At 42.7% G+C, this 22327-nt stretch overlaps 1 protein-coding gene across 7 annotated transcripts in view; it reads left to right on the top strand.

Annotated features, from left to right (window-relative positions):
- Positions 1 to 22327, top strand: part of ATP8B4 (ATPase phospholipid transporting 8B4 (putative)) — a 211440-nt gene that overhangs the window by 171447 nt on the left and 17666 nt on the right. For all 7 annotated transcript variants that reach the window (XM_064485612.1, XM_064485615.1, XM_064485614.1 and 4 more), the window contains one exon: positions 17459 to 17542. In XM_064485612.1, the coding sequence (XP_064341682.1) occupies positions 17459 to 17542 (84 nt within the window). The remainder of the gene's footprint in view (positions 1 to 17458; positions 17543 to 22327) is intronic.

Raw genomic sequence — 22327 nt, forward strand, 5'->3', positions numbered from 1 at the left:
TTGTCATTTTGTGTTATCTTAAATGTGCCAAGGGAGATGGGCAAATCGTTTTTGTAATAAAAATAGGCTTTATACTTTTTCCCCCTTTCCTGAGAAGTTGAGATTTCTTAAAGTAAGGCACACTAGTACCCATTCCTACTTTTCTCTTTTAAGAATAACATTGCCTAAACTAAAAGCAGACTCTGTTGATATCTTTGTTGATATTTTTGGTAGTCTCTAGACAGTTAAATAAAGTAAAGCAAAGTCTTGATTTTAGCTTCTCAGAAGTAAGTTTTCTTAGCACTGTTTGGGAGAAGGCACTGGGGTGGGGATAATTACCTGCTCACAATTCCACCTTAGTCAACAAAGACAAGTGTGGGAGTGTGGCCTGTGCCTCCCTAGGCTGTTGACTTTCCCTCGACGTGAGGATGAAGCCAGGCTGTTTGCTAAGTGGAGTTTTTGAGAGAGCCAGTTTTCATATAGCAAATGCTTGGGGCTTTTGAAAAATCACAAAATGCTGAAAAGATGCCTTAACCCTTATTTAGACCTCTTAGGAAACAGAAGAGTAGTTAATGATTTGAATGGACAGACACATCAAGCTTGGATTGGCAGATTTACTGCCAAAGTTGGCTTTGTTAAAACCGTGAAGTTGAAATGAATGTTCAGTGTCTTCTAACTCCTACATTTTAGGTGATTTTCTGCTCTGCTTTCAGGATCTGATAAAATTGGTCAGAGTCAGATGTTAAACAACTGGATTTTTAGTCTACTAGCCGGTATTTGCAGTTTAAAAGAGAACAACAAGGGGGAACGATGGTTGCTCCCAAGACATGAGCATCTGATGTAAACTCAGCTGTAAGACACACCACTCGTCTGTGATTAGGTTTTTTAAATGTTTAATTTAACTGAGCATGTTTCTTTTCTGTGTTCCTTTCTTCTTTTTATTATTTATTACTATTATTTAAAAAAATTTTTTTACACTGAGAACTAGTTACTTGCACAATCTTCACTTGCATCCATTGTCAGCTCTGACCAGCCCTCCATGTTCTTTCCAGCGCTGTTGATTCGAGCTGGACCAGTGGTTCTCAGGCTTGAATGGGCATGGGAATCACCTGGAGGACTTGTAGAGCACAGCTCCCGGGCCCCGCCAGAGCTGCTGATTCAGTAGGACTGCAGTAGAGCCCAGGAATTTGCGTTCCTAACAAGTTCCCAGGAGATGCGATGTTGCAGGTGGGGGAACCACACTTTGAGAACCACAGGGCTGGTCAATATAGAGGAAAACCCAAAGGGATGCTTCTTTGAACCCAGAGTGAAGTCCAGTCTGCTGACATTTTGTTTTGTCCACTCTGGACTCTCTTCATCTTTTCTGAGGCTGACGGGCCAGTTAAGCAAAGAGAGTTTTTCTAGAGAGCTCAGAATCTCCTTATCTACCCTGGCAAAGCCATGGCCCCTGAGGCTTATACACACACCAAGACAAGGTCAGGAGAGAAAGGGGTATGTGTTTCAGGGGAGAGGATTGCTTTTCCCAGCTTACCTGGTCTATTATGGTTTTATCTGGTCTAACTCTGAGCTCCTTGAGGGAAGGAAGCACATCTGAATCACCTGTACAGCTCATAATCCTAAGCGGAGCCTGACATACGGGAGGCATCTAGTCATTTCAGTGTTGTTGGGTGTTTGTAGAGCCCTTTCTTGGGCTTGCTTGAAGCAGATGCAGCAAGGACAGTCTTTTCAGCCTGCCTCCAGGCACTCCTGCAGGATGTCACTTCTACTTGCACCAAGGGCCGTCTCTACTGGCTCTGCATCTGGTCTGTGTAAATGCAGCCAGCACTATGGGAAAAGGGCTCAGTGTCTTAAGATCTCCGTGTGAATGTGGCATTGATTCCAGAAAGTAGAATGATGTTTTTTCAGTTGTGTTAATATTAATATTGATACGATGGTTAATTGGGCCACAAGTAGTGCGTTTCTTAATTATTTATGTATAGCTTCATTCTAGGAAAGACACAAGAGAGGATTTCCCTGATTCATTTTGTTTTGCTGGGGTCTTGGCTGATTTAAATAGGGCAGGGCACATTCTCTTTAAGCAGAGGAGGAATCACCATCTGAATCCAGTTGGGTTACTTAGTAGAAGTCCTGGACTGCTATCCATTTTGCCCTTATTTTTATGATGATTTGATAAAATTGGGACTTGGATTTATACTTAATGGACAGGATTCCTTGGTTCCACTATTTAAGGCTTTCATTCACGCTGAATATTTACTGAGCCTTGATATGTGTCAGACTGTGATGCCTGCTGGAACTTACAGGTGCATTCTTGGTGGACATGGCAGTATGATCTCACAAATTTTATTAACTATCCACATTGTGGAGAATTTTAGGCTCTGTGTCCAGGACTTTCAGAGCAGTAGCTAGGCTTTTCAGGAGAGTGGGAAGTAGTAACTTGTTATTGTCTGTTGGAGAAGAAATGGCACCGAGTCAGTGACAGTCCCTGGGTAATGACCATCAATACCTTGGTGTCCTCTTCTAGATGGAATCCTGATATTGGTGACACCAACAAGTAGGGATAAAAACAAGTTGCAGTGATAGCTAACACTTAAATAGCACTTACTATGTGCTAGGCATTGTTTAAATGTTTTGCTTGTATTAGCTCAATACTTACAATAACCATATGAAGTAGGTTTTTAAATCATGGTCTATGTCAGCTTTTTAAAAAGTTTTTAATTGTAAGAAACATATATAAATTTTCCTGTCTTAACTGTATTTAAGTGTACAGTTCAGTAGTGTTAAGTACATTCACACTGTTGTGCAACAGACCTCCAAAACTTTATCTTGTAAAACTGGAACTTTATACCCTTTGAAAAACAACTCCTCATTTCTCTTTACCCCAGCCCCTGGTAATCACCACTCTACTTTCTGTGCTTTTGTCTGGATAATTTCAAAAGACCTCTGTTTTAGGTCACTGATTCCTCCTTCTACTTGGCTAAGTCTGTTGATGATGCTCTATACTGGCTTCTCCAGTTCAGTCATTGTAATTCTTCAGCTCTAGGATTTCTATTTGTCTATTTTGATGATTTCTGTTTCTTTGTTGAACTTCTCATTTTGTTCATGCATTGCTTTTCTATGTGTTTAGTTGCCTGTGTGTTCTTGTAGTTCACTGGACTTCTTTAAGAGTATTATTCTGAATTCGTCAGACAGTTTGTAGATCTCCTGCAGCTAGGAGTGTTGAGTGGGTCAGCAGGCAGCAGCTGTGGGCAGGTAGGGTTTGCCATCAGTGTCTCCAGTTGGGCAAAATCACTGCCTATGCTCTGAGGTCAGGGGGCTGCTGCTGGCTGGGCTCTCTGATTGCTCATGGTCAGATGGAGTCTCTGGCCGTGTTTCCTGACCAAATGGTGCTACTGGCTGGATTCTGTGTTCAGGCAGGGCCACAGGCAGGGCTTTCAGGATGGATGGAGTCTCAGGATGTGCTCTGTGACCAGGTAAGGCTGAAAGGTGTGCCCCCAAGTCGGGCGGAGTCCCTGTCTGAGCTCCCTCATCAGGTGGGACCCACAGGCTATGCTCCCTGGTTGAGTGGAGTCGCTGGAGGGGTGGCTCCCTGGCTGGGCTGGGCTATAGGTATGTTTAGCAGTTGGGCAGTCCTGTAGGCCAGGCTCTGCTTCAGAGTGGGACTGCAGGCTGGTTCCCTGTTTGGGTGGCACCATAGCCTGGGCTTTGAGGCTGCCCAAGGGCACACTGTACTGGCTCCCTGGTTGTGTGGGGCCGGAAGCTATACTTAAGAGCTGGGCAGGGCTGCTGGCCTGGGTCCCTGTGTAAGCGGGGCTGCAGGATGGACAGGCTTCCTGGTGGGGTGGGACTGGAAGCTATACTCAGCAGTTAGGTGGGGCTGTGAATTCCTCCCTGCCCAAGTGGGGCCACCAAACAGGCTCCACAGCAAATACAGTTCATTGACTGGGTACCCATCAGGCAGAATTGCCTGGACCAAACAAGGCCCCTGGCCAGACAGGGCTACTGGCTCAACTCTGCACATGGGGAGGGCCTCTGGTTGGCACCTCTGCTTTAGTGCTCCTGAGTGCTGATGGCTGTAAGCCCTGCTCCCCTTATCTGTCTCTATCTGATCCTCAGAGGTTGAGCCCCAAAGATTTCCCCAGTGATCCTGGTGAGGCAAGACCTGAGTGGGCCTCTTGGGAAGTGTCCTGCAGTGCTGGAAGAGCTGGATGTCACCTTAGGCTCTCTTTCTCCCATTGGAGAAACCACAGGCCCAGAGGGGCCCTCTTGGCACAGTGCTGTACCAGCCTCGGGGAGGGGCGATGCGGTCAGAGAGTAGTTGCTCCTCTTTCCCTTCTAACGTGGGCCTTCTTGGTCTCTGTGAGCCAGCAGCCCCGCAGTTCAGAGATTTTCACAGTGGTGTCTTGGCTGTGAGTACTTGCTAAGTGGTCTTCTTGTGAGGGGGACTGAAGTTGGGAAGGACCTACTCTGCCGTCTTGATGACATCACTCCTAAAGTCGCATTTTTTCCAGAGCGCATTTGTGTGACTTCTGCCAGTTCCCTGGGGCACTGCCTACCTGAGCTCTCTTTCTCTGTTCCAGGACTGTTTTGAATTTAGATTGCAAACTCTGGTGAAGATCATTTGAGATTCAAATTTTCAGGAGAAATGTTTTTGTCTCTCCCTTTAGCTAGTGCCAAGGTTGACAAAGGCAAGTTTCCTTGCAGTCCCTTTCTGTGTGCAGAGTTGTTTCTCCTTTTTTCTCACACTAAGGATTCAGTCCTCTGCTGTCTTAGCTTTATGAGACTGTTAGATTCCCCATTTGGTCTAATCTTGGCATTGATAATGGTGTCTCTTAAATAGTGTTTTAGAGTAAATAATATTTCCTATCTACTCGTTTGGCATGGAACCCTGTTTTTTCCAAGCAACATGCATGAAGTCCAATAGGACAGGTACCATACAGGACCCACTTTGGGAAATTCTGGAATAGATGTCTCTACAGCAGTGGCTTCAAAACCAGACACTGTCCTGCTGTTTATCCTAGTTTCAATATTTTGAGGCAGTTAGATGTACAAAGGACAAAATGATGCTAAGAATATTATCCCCATAAAAACAGGCTATTTATGTTTTTCCCTTTTAAAAACTTCCACTTTCTTAATTAACTCTAGTGCAGTAATAAAATAGCCCTGTTTTATATGCTAAAGTGGGGGAAGTTATATTTAAACTTTTATAAAGTCTTTTTCATTATCCTCAAAGTTTTTTCCTGAGTATAAAAATAATTATATATCAATATATATCAACTTTTATATATCTGAGAACTCTCTTCATATTTTTATTTTAAAAACTCACATTTATAGAAACTCCTCCTTGTTTTCACATTCTTCAAAAATATTTTTCTTAATGGCATTCTGAAATACGAATTTTTAATAAATTGTTTAACTATTCTGATTTATAAACATTTAATTTTTTGTCATTTTAAATTGAATAATTCATTCTTGCTCATAACCATGAGTCCCATGACATTGTCAGATTGCCAGTAGTAATGCTTGTTTACCATCTTGGGAAGAGAAAACGAAACAATGAATAGGACAAGTCTCTACCCACCTGGAACTTGTTTTCTCATTGGGAAATTAAAAAACGCACAAATAAGTCTGATAGAAGTACTGTATTTGGACTTAATGGTAGAGCATGGGAAAAACGAGTAATGTGTGAGGCTATGCGGAGACTCCAGGGATTCAGTTAATCTCAAGTGAGTATATGAATATTTTCAAAATTAGGTGGCATCCGGAGGCCTGGAAGTCTAGCTACCCGTGGGGATGCAGGAGCTGGTCTGTGTAAAGGTGTGAGACTAGAGAGTAAAGGGAGAAACAACCATTTCGTCCTGCCTGAACACTTGGCAACTGACCTGCGGTTAGCTGAATTTAAAATCTTTCTAATTTCTAAAATCACATTTAAAAATCAACTTTTGAAGAACTGCATGGCATTGATGGGCGATCTTACTTACTGTATACAGCAAGAAGTGTCTTCTAGAACAGGTGTTACACTGTTGTAAGGATGTTAAGTGCCCGGGTTCCCCCCCCCCCCCACGTGTGTGGGCTTGTGTGTTAGCCATACTGAGAACTGGGGGCGAGGGCAACTCGGATGTAGGATTGGGGTCAGTAGGGATCGTGGTCTCTTTTCCACTTCCCTGTTTTTCACTACAAGTTCCTGATTAACAACAGGTTTAACTGAAAAATCCTTTGGCTTCTTAGCCCTGTTTTTCTAAGGACAATATGCTGTAAATGAGGCAAGTGAAAAGAAAACAACATATCTGGGAGAGACGCTCGTCTACAGAGAATGAGAATTTCTGAATAGGGGACATTTTTGCAGTAACATTTTTTCCCCCCATTGAAATCATTTAGCTGGCTCAGGGCCTCCAAAGCCACATGTTGGGTGACAAGGCTTTCTCAGCCGCGAGAGCCCATGAGCTAGCCACTCACTCCCAGTCTGTCCATGAAAGCCGGCGGTCTGAGGTCTCCCCACACCACCCGCCCCTCTCCTCAGTTGCTTCAGTGGAACTGGAAGCTCTGCAGTGAAGTGGAGCCAGTGGTGTAAAAGCTGCAGGGCCCGGTGGAGTTGGGAACAGCGGGCATGGGCTCAGGGGCCCGTCCTTGGCGGCCTGATCTGTGGTCACTTCCCTGTCTGCTCCCCAGAGTGAGGCTCACACGTCCTCCCCACACAGAGCCCATGGTCTCTGCTCATTCACTTCACAAGGATCAGCTGAGTGCCAGTTTGGGTCCAAGGGCTCTGCTGGCCTCCGGGGACATGAGAATGAACCAGAGGGCTGCATTTCCTGCCTGGAGGGAACTTAACAGTCTGGGAATGATTTTATTTTCATAAATGTGAAACTGATGTTGAATAACTCTCTAGTCACCTTTCTCTTATTTTTCCACCAAGAGTTTTGAAAATTAAATTTGTCATGGATGGGCCATATCTGGGGGCCAACCCTGTCCAATCTCAGCATGATTCCTAAGCACCTAAACATTTCTTCCTTGTGTCTCTCAACATACGGCTTTGAAATAACCCACTCTACAGCCACAGAGATCTGACCAACTGTAAACAGGTTGTGCTTTCTTAGACACATTGTTGACTTTTAAAACACCAGTTTAATTACTTAATGAAGTGACATGCTTTTTTTTTTTTTTTCTTCACTACCTTGGCCTGTCTCTCGGGGCCTGGTGAATTTTATCCAGGCTCTGATGATAGCTCCAGTAGATTCCAGCTAGTGCCCCATCCTAGTAGGTGGGCTGGGGCAGACGAGCAAGCCCGTCCAGCTGTGGCGTGCAAGGCTCCAAGGGGCTGGTGGGTGGGACCATTCCCTGCTGGTGAGGTGGTGGCACTCAAGCCACCTCAAATGGATGATGTGGTGCAGGCTGTGTTGTGCTTGGCTTATGGACTTTCCTCTGCTTGAGACACATGGGGAAAGAATCTGCCTGGGAGGGACCAGACTCCTTTTGTTTGCTTTGCTGGGTGGACTTCCCTGAGAGAAGCAGCTTGGTCACAGAAAAAAAAGTGTACATTTTGTGGAAATCTAGAATCTTTGCTTGGGCAGGGAATGTCAGAGATAATGAGTCCAGCCCCTCATTTTATAGAAGAGAAACTGGGGTCCCCCAAGAGCTGAGGATCAATGTTAGACCAGGCTAGGACTGGAACTTACCATGTTTTCTGACTTTTTCTTCGGTGCTTCATCTGCTCTGCTTGGTAAGCATGACTGTAATTGTTACAGACCTGATGAAAGAGGATGGCTAGATCGCTTTTTCTTTTTAAATAGCCGTCTTCCCCCAGCCCCTGACTTCTAATCAGGTAGATGTTTGCTTTACTTGCAATCTAATGGAGAGACATCCAGAAACACTCAGTACAATATGACTCTGGGGAGAAGATGAACTCCTTGCTGAGAGCAAATTTATGCCATGGGGAGTGTCTCTCACAGCTTAGATCCTTAGAAAGGTCAGGCCTGCCTCAAAGCACACTGCGTCCTGGCCTCATCTGGAAGCTGGAGGCCACTGTCTGCCAGCAAACACTCCAACCAAACTGCCACTAAAAGACAATTTAAATGTAATCTGTCCTGATGAGATTTCTAACTAGATTTCTGGATCAGAGGAGTTTGGATAAAGGTCAGATACGTCTTTACACTGAATCATGGATCCTTTCTAAGGACATGCCTTATCCCAATCTGTTAGCAAAGCCTGCGTGATTTTCATGGAATCCACTGTGGGTTTCTGTGCACTATTTATATGTGTCACTTATTTTAAAAGCACTTTATGCCCCCAGGACTTTTAATAAAGATAAACTGTCTGCCACCAGGGATAGAGCCAAAAAAGAAAAATATAACCCACCCATATAACCCCCACCTCCAAAAAAAAAAAAAACCCCAAAATAAAAGCCCCATTGGTTGAAGCCCTATTTAGGAAATTCACATTTGAAACTGTGCAGCTACTGGCACCATGTACTCATGGGATGATATTATCTGATGACAATTTATCATTGTCAGTGAGATACAGAGCTGTGTATATTTGGCTTGTTTTTTTTTTTTTAAACTTCTGCCATGATATGGAAACAATTATCTTGTCAAGGCCAGAAAAACGTTAGTTCTGTCAAACAATGTAAGAAAACTCATAGTGAAAAGTTTGGAAAGTGAGGTGAAAGAGTGCAGCTGATCTCGAGGCTTGGACGACTTCATAGATTTGGTTACCTGTGGGCCCATTTCAGTCTGGCTGGCAGGCTCCTGCACTCGCCTTCTGGACGTGCTGTGTGGGAAGTCCAGGGAGGGGCGGGAGCTCAGGCGTGGGCCCTTCCTCCGGGTCCTGCTAGTGGGTTTCTGCTAATTACACAAATCAGTAACAGATGTGGCGAGGCTGAGCACCTCATATTTGTTCCACAATGTGTTTTCTTTAAATGACAAATGTTTTTTAAGGCCAAAAGAAAAAAAAATAGTATTATATAGTTTTCCTCTGCAACACACAGCAAAAAGGGAATACATGTCTCCAGAGAGCTAAGCCAGCGGGCTCAGAACAGACAACCCTTTGTGACTGTTTAGATTCTTATTAAGGTTTATTTAAATGTGGTATTCTATCAATCAGAAAATTTTGTGTTCCCCAAGCTGTTAGATTGTAATTTGTAGCTGAAGTGTTTTGATTCTATATAAAATGGTCAAAAAGTTGATAAATTGTTCCCACAAAGAAGGGAGCAAGGAGGAGTTTTCCTTAAATAGGAAAACAGTGAAGTTGGAAAAGTGAACCCTCCATCGTCTTTTTTCTGATCTGCGGAGAGACACTTTTAGGCTTCCAGACAAACTAGTGGCATCGCACAGGAGCATGGTTTCTTTCTTACTTAGAATATTGAAGACAGGGAATAGAAAATTTGGAAGGAGAAGTGGTATGGCTGCCCCTAGGAGGACAGGGGCCCTAGGACAAGTTTTTATGTTCAGGACTCCTGTTTATGTAAACAATTTGAGTCACCCAAATCAAAATGTCAGCGCTAGTCTAGCCCAGTCTCAGGCCAGAAGGCTTCCCACACCAGAGGCATCATTCCCTTTCTCTCCTCCACTTTTCTACCTTGCTGTTTCTTTGGGGCATCTGGTCAACCCACGTGAGCCAGAGAATGTGTGTGTGTGTGTTTGGTGTGGGGGTAGTGGAGGTAGGAGAGGGCTTGAGCATGCTTGGAAGGGAAGAAACAGGGATGGCATCACGATCATCGCTACTGTGCCCCTCTCAGCTGCTCCTAGTCACCGGAGGGGGGTCTTTAAAATTTTCTTTAAAATTTTCCCTTTAAAATTAGACAGTAGCCAGGGACTTAAAGGAGAAGCAGAGCACTTACTAGGGTAACTTCTTGAGTAGCTGGAGCTCTCGTAGGACGGGGAGACGCCGGTTGTAGAAAAAGACACTACTTGTGAATTTAATTTTGGTGGAAGCCCCTAAATCCTGAATCCTGAATCCTGTGCACACAGGTGAGAAAGGTGTTTTTTTAATAAGTGAATGACATTTGGTAGAGGCCAAATTAGTGTTAGAGCAAACAGTGACTGATACAATTAAGTATTCATGAAGAAAATGCACTATTATGTCAAGGTATTCTGTGTCCTTTAAATCTTGTTCTAATTTTCCAATCTTTTATTCATGTAGTAGTTTATTACAGAAATAAATACCTATGATTCGTTGTAGCAGTAAGTAATTGTATTTTCATAAAAAAGTATAATTGGTAGGAAAATCTACTTTTTTATCTGCCAGTTAAACATACCACTTAGAGCTTGAATCCTTGCATTCTCCCCCCTCCCTTCTGTGATAAAGGTGCTCATTTAGTGGGTTCTGTCTGTCAGGTGCTGCTGTATGACATTCACTCATTTCACTGAAGACTCACAGCCTCCCTCAAATCCCCATTTTATAGCCAGGGAACTAAGACTGAGGGAGAGTAAGTATTTTACTCAAGGACACGTAGTTCTGTCAGAATTCTGACTCCAATGCCCTTACCCTTAAGATACCAGCCTTCCTTTTCTTGAAGGCTTACCCTACACTGGGCATTGAGTTGGGTTCTTAGACCCCCACAGATGAGTAAATTGTGTAACCTGCTCCCAAGGAGCTTGAAATCTAGTGTGGCGGCGCGGGGGTGTCCTGGGAACTGGCACATGAATAACTGTAAGTTGACGGTTGTGAAACAGTGAGGTGTGGCGTGCCATGGGACTAGCAAGGAATGGCCTGGAACCCAGCCCTGAAGGCTGGAAATGGGCAGGGCTCAGCAAGGCTTCCTAGAAGATCTGTCCCCAGGCTGACCCTCCAAGGATCAATCAGAATGAAGCAGGTGAGGAGGAAGAAGATGGGCGTGCGTCCCAGCAGAGGGGGCAATGGGGGAGGGTCACAGATGCGAAGAATGGTTTGGGCTGGAACACAAGCCAAGCATCTGGCATGGTTCTGTCAGAGGGATTTGGGATTACTTTGATGTGGGGAGTTGGAGAGAGGGAGAAATACCAGATTTCCAGCTTGGGTTCTGGGATGAATGTAGTGGTGTCAGAAACTGATAGAGGGAACACAAGAGGTAGGCCTGGGTAAGGGACTGTGGACTGGGTTCAGGGCTGGACATTGTGTGCAAAGTCTGTGGCACATCCTCAGGGGAATGCCTAGTAGCAAATTAAATATGTAACATTTATAAAAAGTTGTAAAAGTACTAATTCAACAAATATTTATAGAGCACCTGCCGTTGGCTAGACACTGCTCTTGGTGTAAAAGTTACAGTTGTGACTAAGTTTGTTTCGTGGAGAATATAGGTTTTACTAGAATTGATATAAATTCTGATTCATGGAGAATATAAATGCTAGTGGGATGAAGACAGATAATAAAGAAGTAAATTAGTACAATAATTTCCAAATTATTATTAAGAAAGAACTGGGTAACGTAGAAGTTCTCGTTGAGAAGGTAACATTGGAGCTGTGACCTGAGTTGTTGTGAAGGGAACTTTCATATGAATACCCGGAGGTTAAAGTATCCCAGGCAGAGGGCACAGCGAGTGCAGACGCCCCCTGAGCTAGGGACATGCCGAAGTCAGAGCAAGACAGTCGGCAGAGCTGCAGCCTGGGGGTGGGGGGGAGTGCAGGGAGGCAGAGCTGGAGAGGGGAGCCCAGGGCCAGGAAGGGCTTCAGGGTGAAGGACTCAGATTTCATCCCAAGTAACTTGGGAAGCCATGGGAGGCATCTAACCTGGTAAATGCTAATGTTATCATTACAAATGGCAAAAGACCAGCATGCAAAATCCTGTTTACTGTACACTCTCAACTGTATAAAACAGCATGAGGAAAGAGGCCTTTAAAGACTCTTGCCGAATGCTACCGCTGGTTGAGAGAGGTGGTGTCGTGCGGGGGTCAGTGTTGTGAATGCTGAGGTCAGAGAACCAGAGCTGGAACCTGATCCTGACAGTTGCCAGCAGTTCTCAAACTCTGTGCTAGCAGGACCCTATCTATCAATATTTACAATATTAAAAATTACATTGGAGAAAACAATTTTTGAATATTTATTAATTCACTAAAAAATAGTGAACCCATGACATGCTTACCTAAATGACATATTTCAATGAAAAAAAATCTTGTATTTTTCCAAAACAAAAAATAGAAGAGTGTTCATTTTTATACTTGAGTTTTTAGCACAATAGGAGGCAGCTGGGGTCTCAGAGCTGCTTCTGCATTCAGCTGGTTGTGATATCACAAGTCGTGTACGCTCGTGTGAGAATGAGGGTGAAAAGAGCAAATAAACAACTTCTTAGCATCATTCTGAAAATAGTTTTGACATTGTGGATCCCCTAAGAGTTTCCTACACTGCACTTTGAAAAATCTTTGTGTTCAGTGTACGATGTCGGACAGTCTCCTAACCCAGTGGGCCTCAAACTGTGTTTCCTCATCTGTCAGTTGGGGGCTATTAATAGCACCAACCAGATAGGATTATTGTGATTATTTAATGAGTCAGTATATGTAAATCCCTTAAAATAGTGCCTGGTACATAGTAGGTATTCAGTACACATCAGCTAGTTTCTTTTTCTTGTGATTCTGAGTGGCACCAAAAATGCTTCCAAACAATTGCAAAAAGTCATTTAAACTTTATTCTTACGGACCTTCCTTTCCTGGCCTCTCTTGCTCCCGCTGTGAAGTGAGGCTTTACATCTGCATGCCCACTTACACCTGCTACCATCCAATCATGGTGGGTTCAGTGCTGGCCAGTTTGTGCTGAGGATGGCACTGGAGGCTGGACCATCAGTTACTCATAGTTTAACAGGTCTTCGTTTTCCAGAGTCTTTCTTTCTTATACCTAAAATCACCTCTTCTCCGTGAGTGGAGGTTAGGTGATGGATGAAGTGGAGGAAGAAGAGATCTCATGGCACCAGTTCCTGTGTGGGGCTCTAAGACTTCAGTTTAACCACTTTCTCCCTTTGACGTTTCTCATACTGCAATCGTGAAATGAATTGATACGAAAGTCAGATGCCATCATCAAATACTTGAGGATTTGTGTTAGCTATTGCTTTAAAAAAAAAATTAAATGGGGGTGATTAAAATCATCAACCTTGGCTTCACAGTGGAATCACCTGGGAAATTTTTTACATTACTGATGATTTAATTGTCCTGGGTGTGGCACGGGCATCAGGACGTGCAGAATCCTCCTGGTGCCGAAAGTCTCACCAGGCTATGACTGAAAAAGAAGGTCATGTGTCTCCTTTTTCTTAAAATATGGCACTTTTTTTGTAAATGGGAAAAATCTACAAGTACGTATGTAATACATAATACATGTCATCTTAACAAACTGTTGTAAAACAGACACACGCTGCCCTGATCCAGTGCAAGACCCAGAACGTTGCCAACCCCCAGGAGCTCCCCTTGCTTCTCTCAGTCACACCCCTTTCTTTGTCCAACTCTCTAGTGGTCGTCCTTGCCCTGATATTTTATAATCAGTTTTTTATATTTTTACCATGTAAGTATGAATCCCTAAACAACATAGAATAGATTGGCACATTTTTGAACTTTACTGAAATGAAATCATACTCTTCTATCTGGCTTCTTTTGCTCAATGTTGTATATTTTTGATTCTTTTGTGTTTTTGCAAATCACTATAGTTCCTGGCTTTTCATTATTTGGTAGCATTCAGTATCTTTCTCTGTTCCACTCCTGATAAGTGTTCCTGGTTTGGGACTGTTACAAGCAGGGCTGGCCTGAGCATTTTCATACGTCTCCTGGTGCATGAGGGCAGACACTCTGAACATGTCTAGGAGTAGAGTTGTTGGACCCATTTGCTTATCTGAAGGAAGAGAACAAGGCCAAGCAGACAGGAGTCCAGAAGATAGGAGTTGGTGTCAGCGACTCTGTTAACACTCCTGCTCTGGGCTGGAAGCCTGGAGGTTGACTATTCTGAACCATGTACCCTGGGGCTGTTGATGAGCTACAAGAGGTGACTGAGGAGCTCGTGATCCTCTGCTTTTTGACTGTCTCCTGAGACGAGAGGGCCAAGGTTTAGTGCCCATCAAAGGTAGAGGCGCTCACTCTGGGCTGGGACTGAAAGGCAGCTCCTGGCAATAGGGTCACAGGCTGCACTATGGCAGGACAGCTGGCTGGTCCAGAAAGCGTCAGGCCTTCATCCCATCCTCAGCAACTGCTAGAAGGAGATAAACTTAGCCTCCGGAGAAAGAAAACAGCATCTAGGCCTTGAAGTAGTTCTTAAATTCCAATCCTCTCCCTTGTCTTGACAGGCACTCCCCATTAGTTGGTTCATTGATGCTTTGATGAAGATATTTCTGTTTTGTTTTTACCTTAGCTTTTTTTAATCTTCAGTGGGCATTTGGTATGAACCAATTGTTACTGTGTAGGGGTACATGCCTCGATCTTAAATGAATACCATAAATCCAGGCTTGTTCCAGATACCTCTGCTAAAATACCTGGGGGCTTTCCAGGTGATGCTGACAAGCTTTTCTAGTCTATTGTCACGGTTGCCTGATTCTCTGGGTATCGCTCTGCCCTTCTGCAGGCTCTGTCTTGCTACGTTGAGTCTAAGATCCTCTAGGTGACTGCTTCTGTCTTGTACTACTTTGCTCCAAGCATGCACGTAGGCTGTGGTGGGCTAGAGCTGGCCCATATTGGTTCCTAATTGCTGACTGTTCGGTTCTTAGGAATTATGTGAGCCCGTGGTTAAACACAGCTACTACAAATTAGATTATATTAAAAAGTTTGTAAATACTCAAGACTCATCACTTTTAAATTATTTTGCCATATTTTACTAATTGTGCTTTTGAGGTTATTTGCATATGTTGGATCTGGATGGTGGAAATACTACATACTGGCGAGCTATGGCCTGTCTCTTGTTGACTTAGCTAGTGAGATCACTGCTTGAACAGCCATGGCAAAGTATTTACACCATGGAAACTGGTCAGTGCTACAAATCAGGGCGTTTTCCTCCTTTCCTTCCCTTTCCTTTCCTTTCCTTCCTTCTTTCCTTCGAGTTGTTAAACACTTAGCATATCATTGGACATAGTCCTCCTTTTCAAACCCTTACATCAGAGTTCAGACTCAAAGAAGAGAGTTTAACAGGTCTCAAAGAATAATAGGAAATTTATCATTCACAGAACTTAAAACTGGTCACTAGAGGTGGTTATTTTGAGTCACAACCATAAGCCTCTTGATTGTATCCCTAATGTTACTACTTTGCCTAAATCCTGTCTCAGCTGTTTATTGGTGGAAGAATTCATCTTGCCCGCTGAGCTCTGGCCCACCCTCAAAGAGAATGATGTTGAGCAGATCTTCCTATGTGGATTCCAGGCCTCAACTCTCTGGGATACACAGAAAGTACATTTTCCTTCCTTCCGTCATCTCCCCACTCCTCCTTTCCCTTTTCTGTTCTCTCTCACTCTTTTTTTTTTTTTTTTTTTTGGTGGGGGTAGGTAATTAGGTTTACTTATTAATTGATTCTTAGAGGAAGTATCGGGGATTGAACCCAGGACCCCATGCATGCTAAGCATGCTCTCTACCCCTTGAGCTATACCCTCCCCACCCTTTTTTTTTGCCCTAAGACTGAACTCCCCTCAAGATGATTGACAGTGGGAAGGTCCACCCTCCTTACTTCTTACCACAGGGCTAACCTTGCTCAGAATACAATAATCAGCATTTTTACACTGTCTGGTTTATTCAGTGTTGAGTCAGACCACCTGTGGAACTTCAACAGAACAGTCCAGAATGAGATTTGGCCTTTGAAGAGCAGTCTCCACTTCCCCTTTCCTTGAACAAGGATACACCCATCTCAAGAATAAACAATAACACTAACACAGAGTAGTCCAAGTCCAGGTTTAGCAATAAAGACACCAAAATACTTTTTTCTTCGATATAATCTACATGTACAGGACATAATTTAAAGGCTCGCTATATTTATATACCTATGTGGAATCTGCCTTTAGCTTCTCTGTATGGAGCATTTGCATTTAAGATTCCTTACTGCTTTCAGAACTTCCCTAAGAAGAAAATGTACTTCAGAATATATTAAAAATCCAGAACTTCTCCCTGCAGGTCACCTGGTCCAGCACCTTCGTCTTTCATCTGGACCACTGCAGTAGCCTCCTCACTGGTTTCCCATCTCCCGCCATGGCCCCTCCTCTGTCTGTTCTCACCACAGCATCCAGAGTGATCAGGTTAAAATACAGATTGGATCAGGATGTTCCTGTGCTCAGAATCCTCTGATGTCTTCTCATTTTCCCTAGGGAATAGGCACAGTTACCTACATAGGATCTTCCTCTATTTCTTTGCCATCATACCCTCTGTAGGGCACTCTGCTCCAGCCAAATGGACCGTCTTGCTGTCCTCTGAACATACCAGAGGCTCTCTCGCCTCATGGGTTCTTCGTGGCATCTACTTGCAATAGGAAATGTTCTTGTCCTGGAAAGCTGCATGTTTCGACTCTTTATTTCTTTGGATTTTTTCTCAAATGTCACTTCTTAGTGAGACTTTCTCCAGTCACTTTATCACCATTACAACCCTTCCACGTTTTTAATCCCCTTTTCTACCCTATTATCTTTACCTTCTCACACTCATTCACTCTCCAACTGTATGTACTATATACATATAATATGAATGTATAATCTTACTTATTGTCTGTTTCCTGACACCATTACAGTGCAAATTTCATAAGGAATTTTTATCTGATTGTATCATGTTCAATTACTATTGCCTAGAACCTGGTTCTTGGTACATAGTGGTTTCTCAATAAATAATGAATGAATGATAGGATGGTAGAACAGACATTGGTTAGGAGCTGGAGGCCTAGGTTTTGATTTTTGCCTTTGCCTGTGATAAGCTCTAACACTTACTACATCCTGTTTCTACATCTCCATGTACTTATTAATATACTGGGGATATAATGACTGTTTCACATGCCTCACTGACTTTTAGTGACGCTCTTGCAAGGAAGTACTCTCCATACGCCTAAGGGGATGTTTTTACTGTCTTACTTGTTTATACCCAGTGTAGTGAGCAGCTAGCTCCACGCCCATCTTGCTGTAAACCACGCCCAAGGAAAAGCTCTCCACCTGAACACAGGGTGGGGCGCTCAGGTTCATTTCTGTATCTCCCTCTGAAGATGTTAGTGGTGCATTTGCTTTTTGCTTAGATCAGGTAATTGGACTTACAATAAGCCAGAATGAAATAACCGACCATAAGGAGCCAGGGCCTTTTGTGTGTCCCCCCGTCGTGTCAAGTGTTCTATGTGTATGATGCCCTTTCATCCCCACAGCAGCGCTTCAAGGAGAATATGGCTTCATTTTAGAGATGAAGAAATTGATGTTTAGAAAGGTCTAGTATCCCACTAACTCGGCAGAGCTTGGGGGAGAACTCATGTCTGTCTGACCCTAGTGCCAAACTCCCGTCCGCCTCAGGAAGTTGAATTATTTAATGCAAGAGCCTGAAAGTGACTGTTTTCACTCCCGTGTGGATGATGGTTATCACTGTGTGTTCATTTCTTTTCAGACTGTCTATGACCAGTGGTTCATCACCCTTTTTAACATTGTCTACACATCACTGCCTGTTTTAGCCATGGGGATTTTTGACCAGGTACGTGTTTTTCTGTCTTTATAACTTCTTTGTTCTGTAGATGCCTTTTAGTTGCTTCTAGCTAGTCATGGAAAGAGTCCTAGGGGTGCAGTTGATTTAATAGGTATCACATGGATCAAAACCCCTTCCAGATCCCGCCCCTCCCCTCCAAAGGATCCTCTGATCAGAGCTTGGCTACTGTCTTCTTAAAGATGCACACCCTACACTACCACTCTAAAGGCCCTGAGATGTCCTGCAAGAAACAGTCTCTTTGATTTCATTTTAGCCCAGCATTTCCCAAATCCATAGGACTGCACTTTTACTCAACTTATTTTTCATATGGAACTTAACTAATACGCCTCAGAACTAGTACCTGTGGTTCACACACCGGGGGATACTGTATGAGCCTCTGAGAGCGCAGAGAACCACGCAGGGATACAGAGAAAATCATGGAAGCGGGTTGGAGTGCAGAGAGTTAGCATCCGCGGGGAGACTTCCTTGGCCAGCACAGCCGAGAACCAGAAGTCCAGGCCAGAGGAGCGCCCTGCCAACGGCAGAGGAAGACACGGAGCCCCACAGCCACGGAGAGAGAAAGGGCACAGTCTTCTTTTGTCTAGCTCAGCGTGCTTGAGGGGAGAGAAGGGAGGGAATCAGTTATCACATGGTAGATCCTTGGCACACGCTGTCTTGGAGGGTGCTTCCTGGATGGGGAAGAAGTCTGGCTAACTCAGGGGAAATAAAAGGCTGGCCAGAGGAGTTTCCATGGCACAGTTAGAGTGTACCGTTTAAAAAAGTTTTTTTTTTTTTTGAAGTATTTTTAAAGAGACCAGACTTTCTCCAGGCTCTTGTTAGAACCATTTGCTAGGCCTCATTTTCTGGCCTAAAGCCATCTATTGCAAAATATAAATCTTCATATTATGAGCTTACTCTACTCTCCCTTCTGAGGCTTTGCAGTCAGTTGTAAGCCTCACTTCTTGTATGTGAAAAAGGCAGTTTGTGAATGACATATTTTGTGGAATTCTACAAAAATTAATGACCTCTTGAAGGCTTTAGATATAAAGGATTAAGCACATCCATTTCTAAGCACCCATGTTCACAAGTGCTCCTTTTCTTGGTGCCCCATAGCTGCCCAGAATGTGGAATAAAATATTAAAAAATAAAGCATTTTCTGGGAAAAGATGGTTATTGAATAATCTGGAAAAAAATAAAATAAGGAGACAGTTCACGATGGTAACATAGGATCCTGAACTCACCTCTTCCCGCGGACACACTGAGTCTACAGCTACATATGCAACAGTTTCCTCTTGAAACAACCTAAAGGCTGTCTGAGTGAAGACTACATGTTGGGCAAAGAGGAAGAAAACTACATTGAAGCAGGTTGGAGAGGCTGGGACACAATTTCGTCATAAACCCCACCCAGTCCCCCCAGCATGGCAACCCACAACCCAGAGAAAATCCAAAGCCTGAAGCGTCTCCCTGAGGAGTGAAGGATGTGCACCCCACATTGGGCACCTTAACTTTTAAGACCTGCACCTGAGAGACGAGCTCCCCAAAAGCAGCAGGGCTCATGTCCCAAGACCCACAAGACTGAAGTGATCTAAGAAATGGGCCCGTGTGCTCAGATTCATTCACTCCTGGGCCCAGCTTAGAGGCAGCAGCTCATGCCCAGTGATGGAGGCTCGCTGCTTGTATTAAAGCATCAGCCCAAGGGGCAGGCATCTCATCTACCACACACATCTAGGCGCCCGCTGGAACACACTCCAGGGACTGAGACTTGTCGGTGCCATCCTGGCACCCTCCCTTTGCCACACTCCAGAGCACCAGTATCTCCCGGAAGGGAGCTTTTACATGTGTCTGGTGTCCCTATTTTTGTGGCTGCTGCCCAGGGGACAGCTCTGTGTCATCTGGCTCTGGTGGCCAGTGGGCTTGCAGTTCCACAGGACTGTACATATTTGCATGTTTTCAAAAGCTGCTGCTTGAGGGTCTGGATTCCAATCAGCCTGAGTGTAGATGCTGAGATCCAATCCACAGGGACATTGATATGTCTTGGCACATTCCCAACTACTGAGAGCTATTAGAAATATAACAGGCTGCTTTGACAAGCATGAAGGTTTGAGAGACAACAAAGAGCTGGGGTAGGGTTAAACAATAAGGTTTATCTTCTACATGAGGCCACTCTTCAAGAGTGGGAGAAGTGGTGGTTTTATCAACTGTATAGAAACCAACACAGAGAGTCAAATAAAATGAAAACAAAACAAAACAGAGGAATATGTTCCAAACGAAAGAATAAGATAAAACCTCAGGAAAAAAACCTTAATGAAATGGAAAGAAACAATTTACCCAATAAATAGTTTAAAGCAATGATCTTAAAAATGCTGACAGAATTGAGAAGAATGAATACAATGAGAACTTCAACAAAAAAGATTAAAAATATAAGAAAGTATCAAATAGAAGTCACAGAGCTGAAGAATATAATAACTGAACTGAAATATATACATTACAGGGGTCCCATAGCAGAGTAGATGAAGAAGTAGAAAGGATCAAAAACTTGAAGATAACACAGTGGAACTCACCCAATCAGAGCATTAAAAAGAAAAGAATTTTTAAAAGTGAAGATTGCTTAAGGAACTTACAGGACAACATCAAACAGGCTAACATTCACATTATACGGGTCCCAGAAAGGAGGAGAGAGAGAGAAAGGGGCAGAAATGATATTTGTAGAAATAATGACTGAAAACTTCCCGACGTTCAGAACCAAGAAGCTCAGAGAGTTCCAAATAAGATAAACCCAAAGAGACTCACACAAAAACACATTGTAATTAAAGTATGGAAAGTTAAAGACAAAGAATATTAAAAGCAGCAAGAGAAAAACAACTTGTTATGTGCAAGCAAACCCCCATAAGACTATCAGCAGAAACTTTGCAGCCCAGAAGGAAGTGGCATGATATATTCCAAATTCAAAGGAACTTTCAAACCTTTTGAAGAAGAATGCTTTACCCAGCAAGGTTATCATTCAGAATTGAAGGAGAGATAAAGAGTTTTCCAGATAAGTAAAAGACAGAGAAGTTCATCACTACTAAGCCAGCTTTGTAAGAAATGTTAAAGTGGCTTCTTTAAGCTGAAAAGATGGGTGCTAATTAGTAACAAGAAAACATATTAAAGAATAAATATCACTCAATAGATAAATACAGTTGACCCTTGAACAACATGGTTTTGAACTATGTGAGTCCACAATCCATAGTTGGCTGAATCCATGGATATGAAACCATGGATATGGAGGACCAACTATAAAGTTATATGCAGATTTTTGATTTGTGAGTGTTAGTGCCCCTAACCCCTGTGTTGTTCAGGGGTCAATGGTATATAATAAGAGTAGTGGATCAGTCATTTATAAAGCTAGTAGGAATATTAAGAGACAAAAGTAGTAAAAATAACTATGACTACAATAATTAGTTAAGGGATACACAAGTTAAAAAGGTGTAAAATATGAGATCAAAAACATAAAATCTGGGAGGAGAGTAAAAGATACTGAGTTTTAGAATGGGATCAAAATTAAACAGTTATCAACTTAAATAGACTGTTATAGATATGTAATTATATGTAAGCCTCATGTAACCACAAAGCAAAAATTTACAGTGAATACAGAAAGATAAAGAGAAACAAATATAAGTATATCACTGAAGAAAGTCACCAAAGCACAAAGGAAGAGAGCAAGAGAAGAAGAAAGGGACAGAAAGGAATTACAAAAACAGCCCGAAAACAATTTACAAAATGGCAATATGTACCTACCTATCAATAATTACCTTAAATGTAAATGGACTAAATTCTCTGATCAAAACATAGAGTGGCTGAAAGGATTAAAAAACAAGACCCATCTATAGGCTGTCTACAAGAGACTCACCTTAGATGTACAGACACACAGAGACTGAAAGTGAGGGGATGGAAAGAGATATTCCATACAAATGGAAAAAAAAAAAACCCCACAAAAACCAAAAACAAAAAACTGGAGCAGCTATACTTATATCAGATGAAATAGACTTTAGAACAAAGACTAGTAAGAGACAGAGATGGGTATTACATAATGATAAAGGAATCTAATCCAATAATAGAATATAACATTTGTAAATATTTATGCACCCACACAGGAGCACCTACATATATAAAGCAAATATTAATAGACCTAAACGGAGAAATAGACAGCAATACAGTAACAGTAGAGGCTTTAATACCTTACTTCGATCAACAGATAGATTATTCAAACAGAAAATCAATAAGGAAATGCCTTAAATGACATGTTAGACCAGATGAACCGTATGTGTGTGTATACACACTTCATCTAAAAGCAGCAGAATGCAAATTCTTCTCAAGTGCACATGGAGCATTTTAAGGGACAGATCATATGTTAAGCCACAAGAAGTCTTAAGTCTTCTTAAATTTAAGAAGATTGAAATACTATTTAAGACTGAAATCATATCAAGCATCTTTTCCAACCACAATGGAATAAAACTAGAAATTTTGTGAAAACTGGAAAATTCACAAATATGTGGAGATTAAACAACATGCTACTGAACAACCAATGGTTCAAAGAATAAATCAGGAGAGAAATAAAAAAAATACCTTGAGACAGATTAATATGGAAATATACCAAAATTTGTGACATACAGAAAAAGCAATTCTAAGAGGTAAGTTCATAGCAATAAATGCTTACCCCAAGGAAGAAGAAAAGTCTCAAATAAACAACGTATCTATACACCTTAAGGAACTAGAAAAAAGATGAACAAATAAAGCTCAAAGTTAGTAGAAGGA

This window comes from Camelus dromedarius, chromosome 5, assembly GCF_036321535.1.
Source record: "Camelus dromedarius isolate mCamDro1 chromosome 5, mCamDro1.pat, whole genome shotgun sequence".
Classification (NCBI taxonomy): Eukaryota; Metazoa; Chordata; class Mammalia; order Artiodactyla; family Camelidae; genus Camelus; species Camelus dromedarius.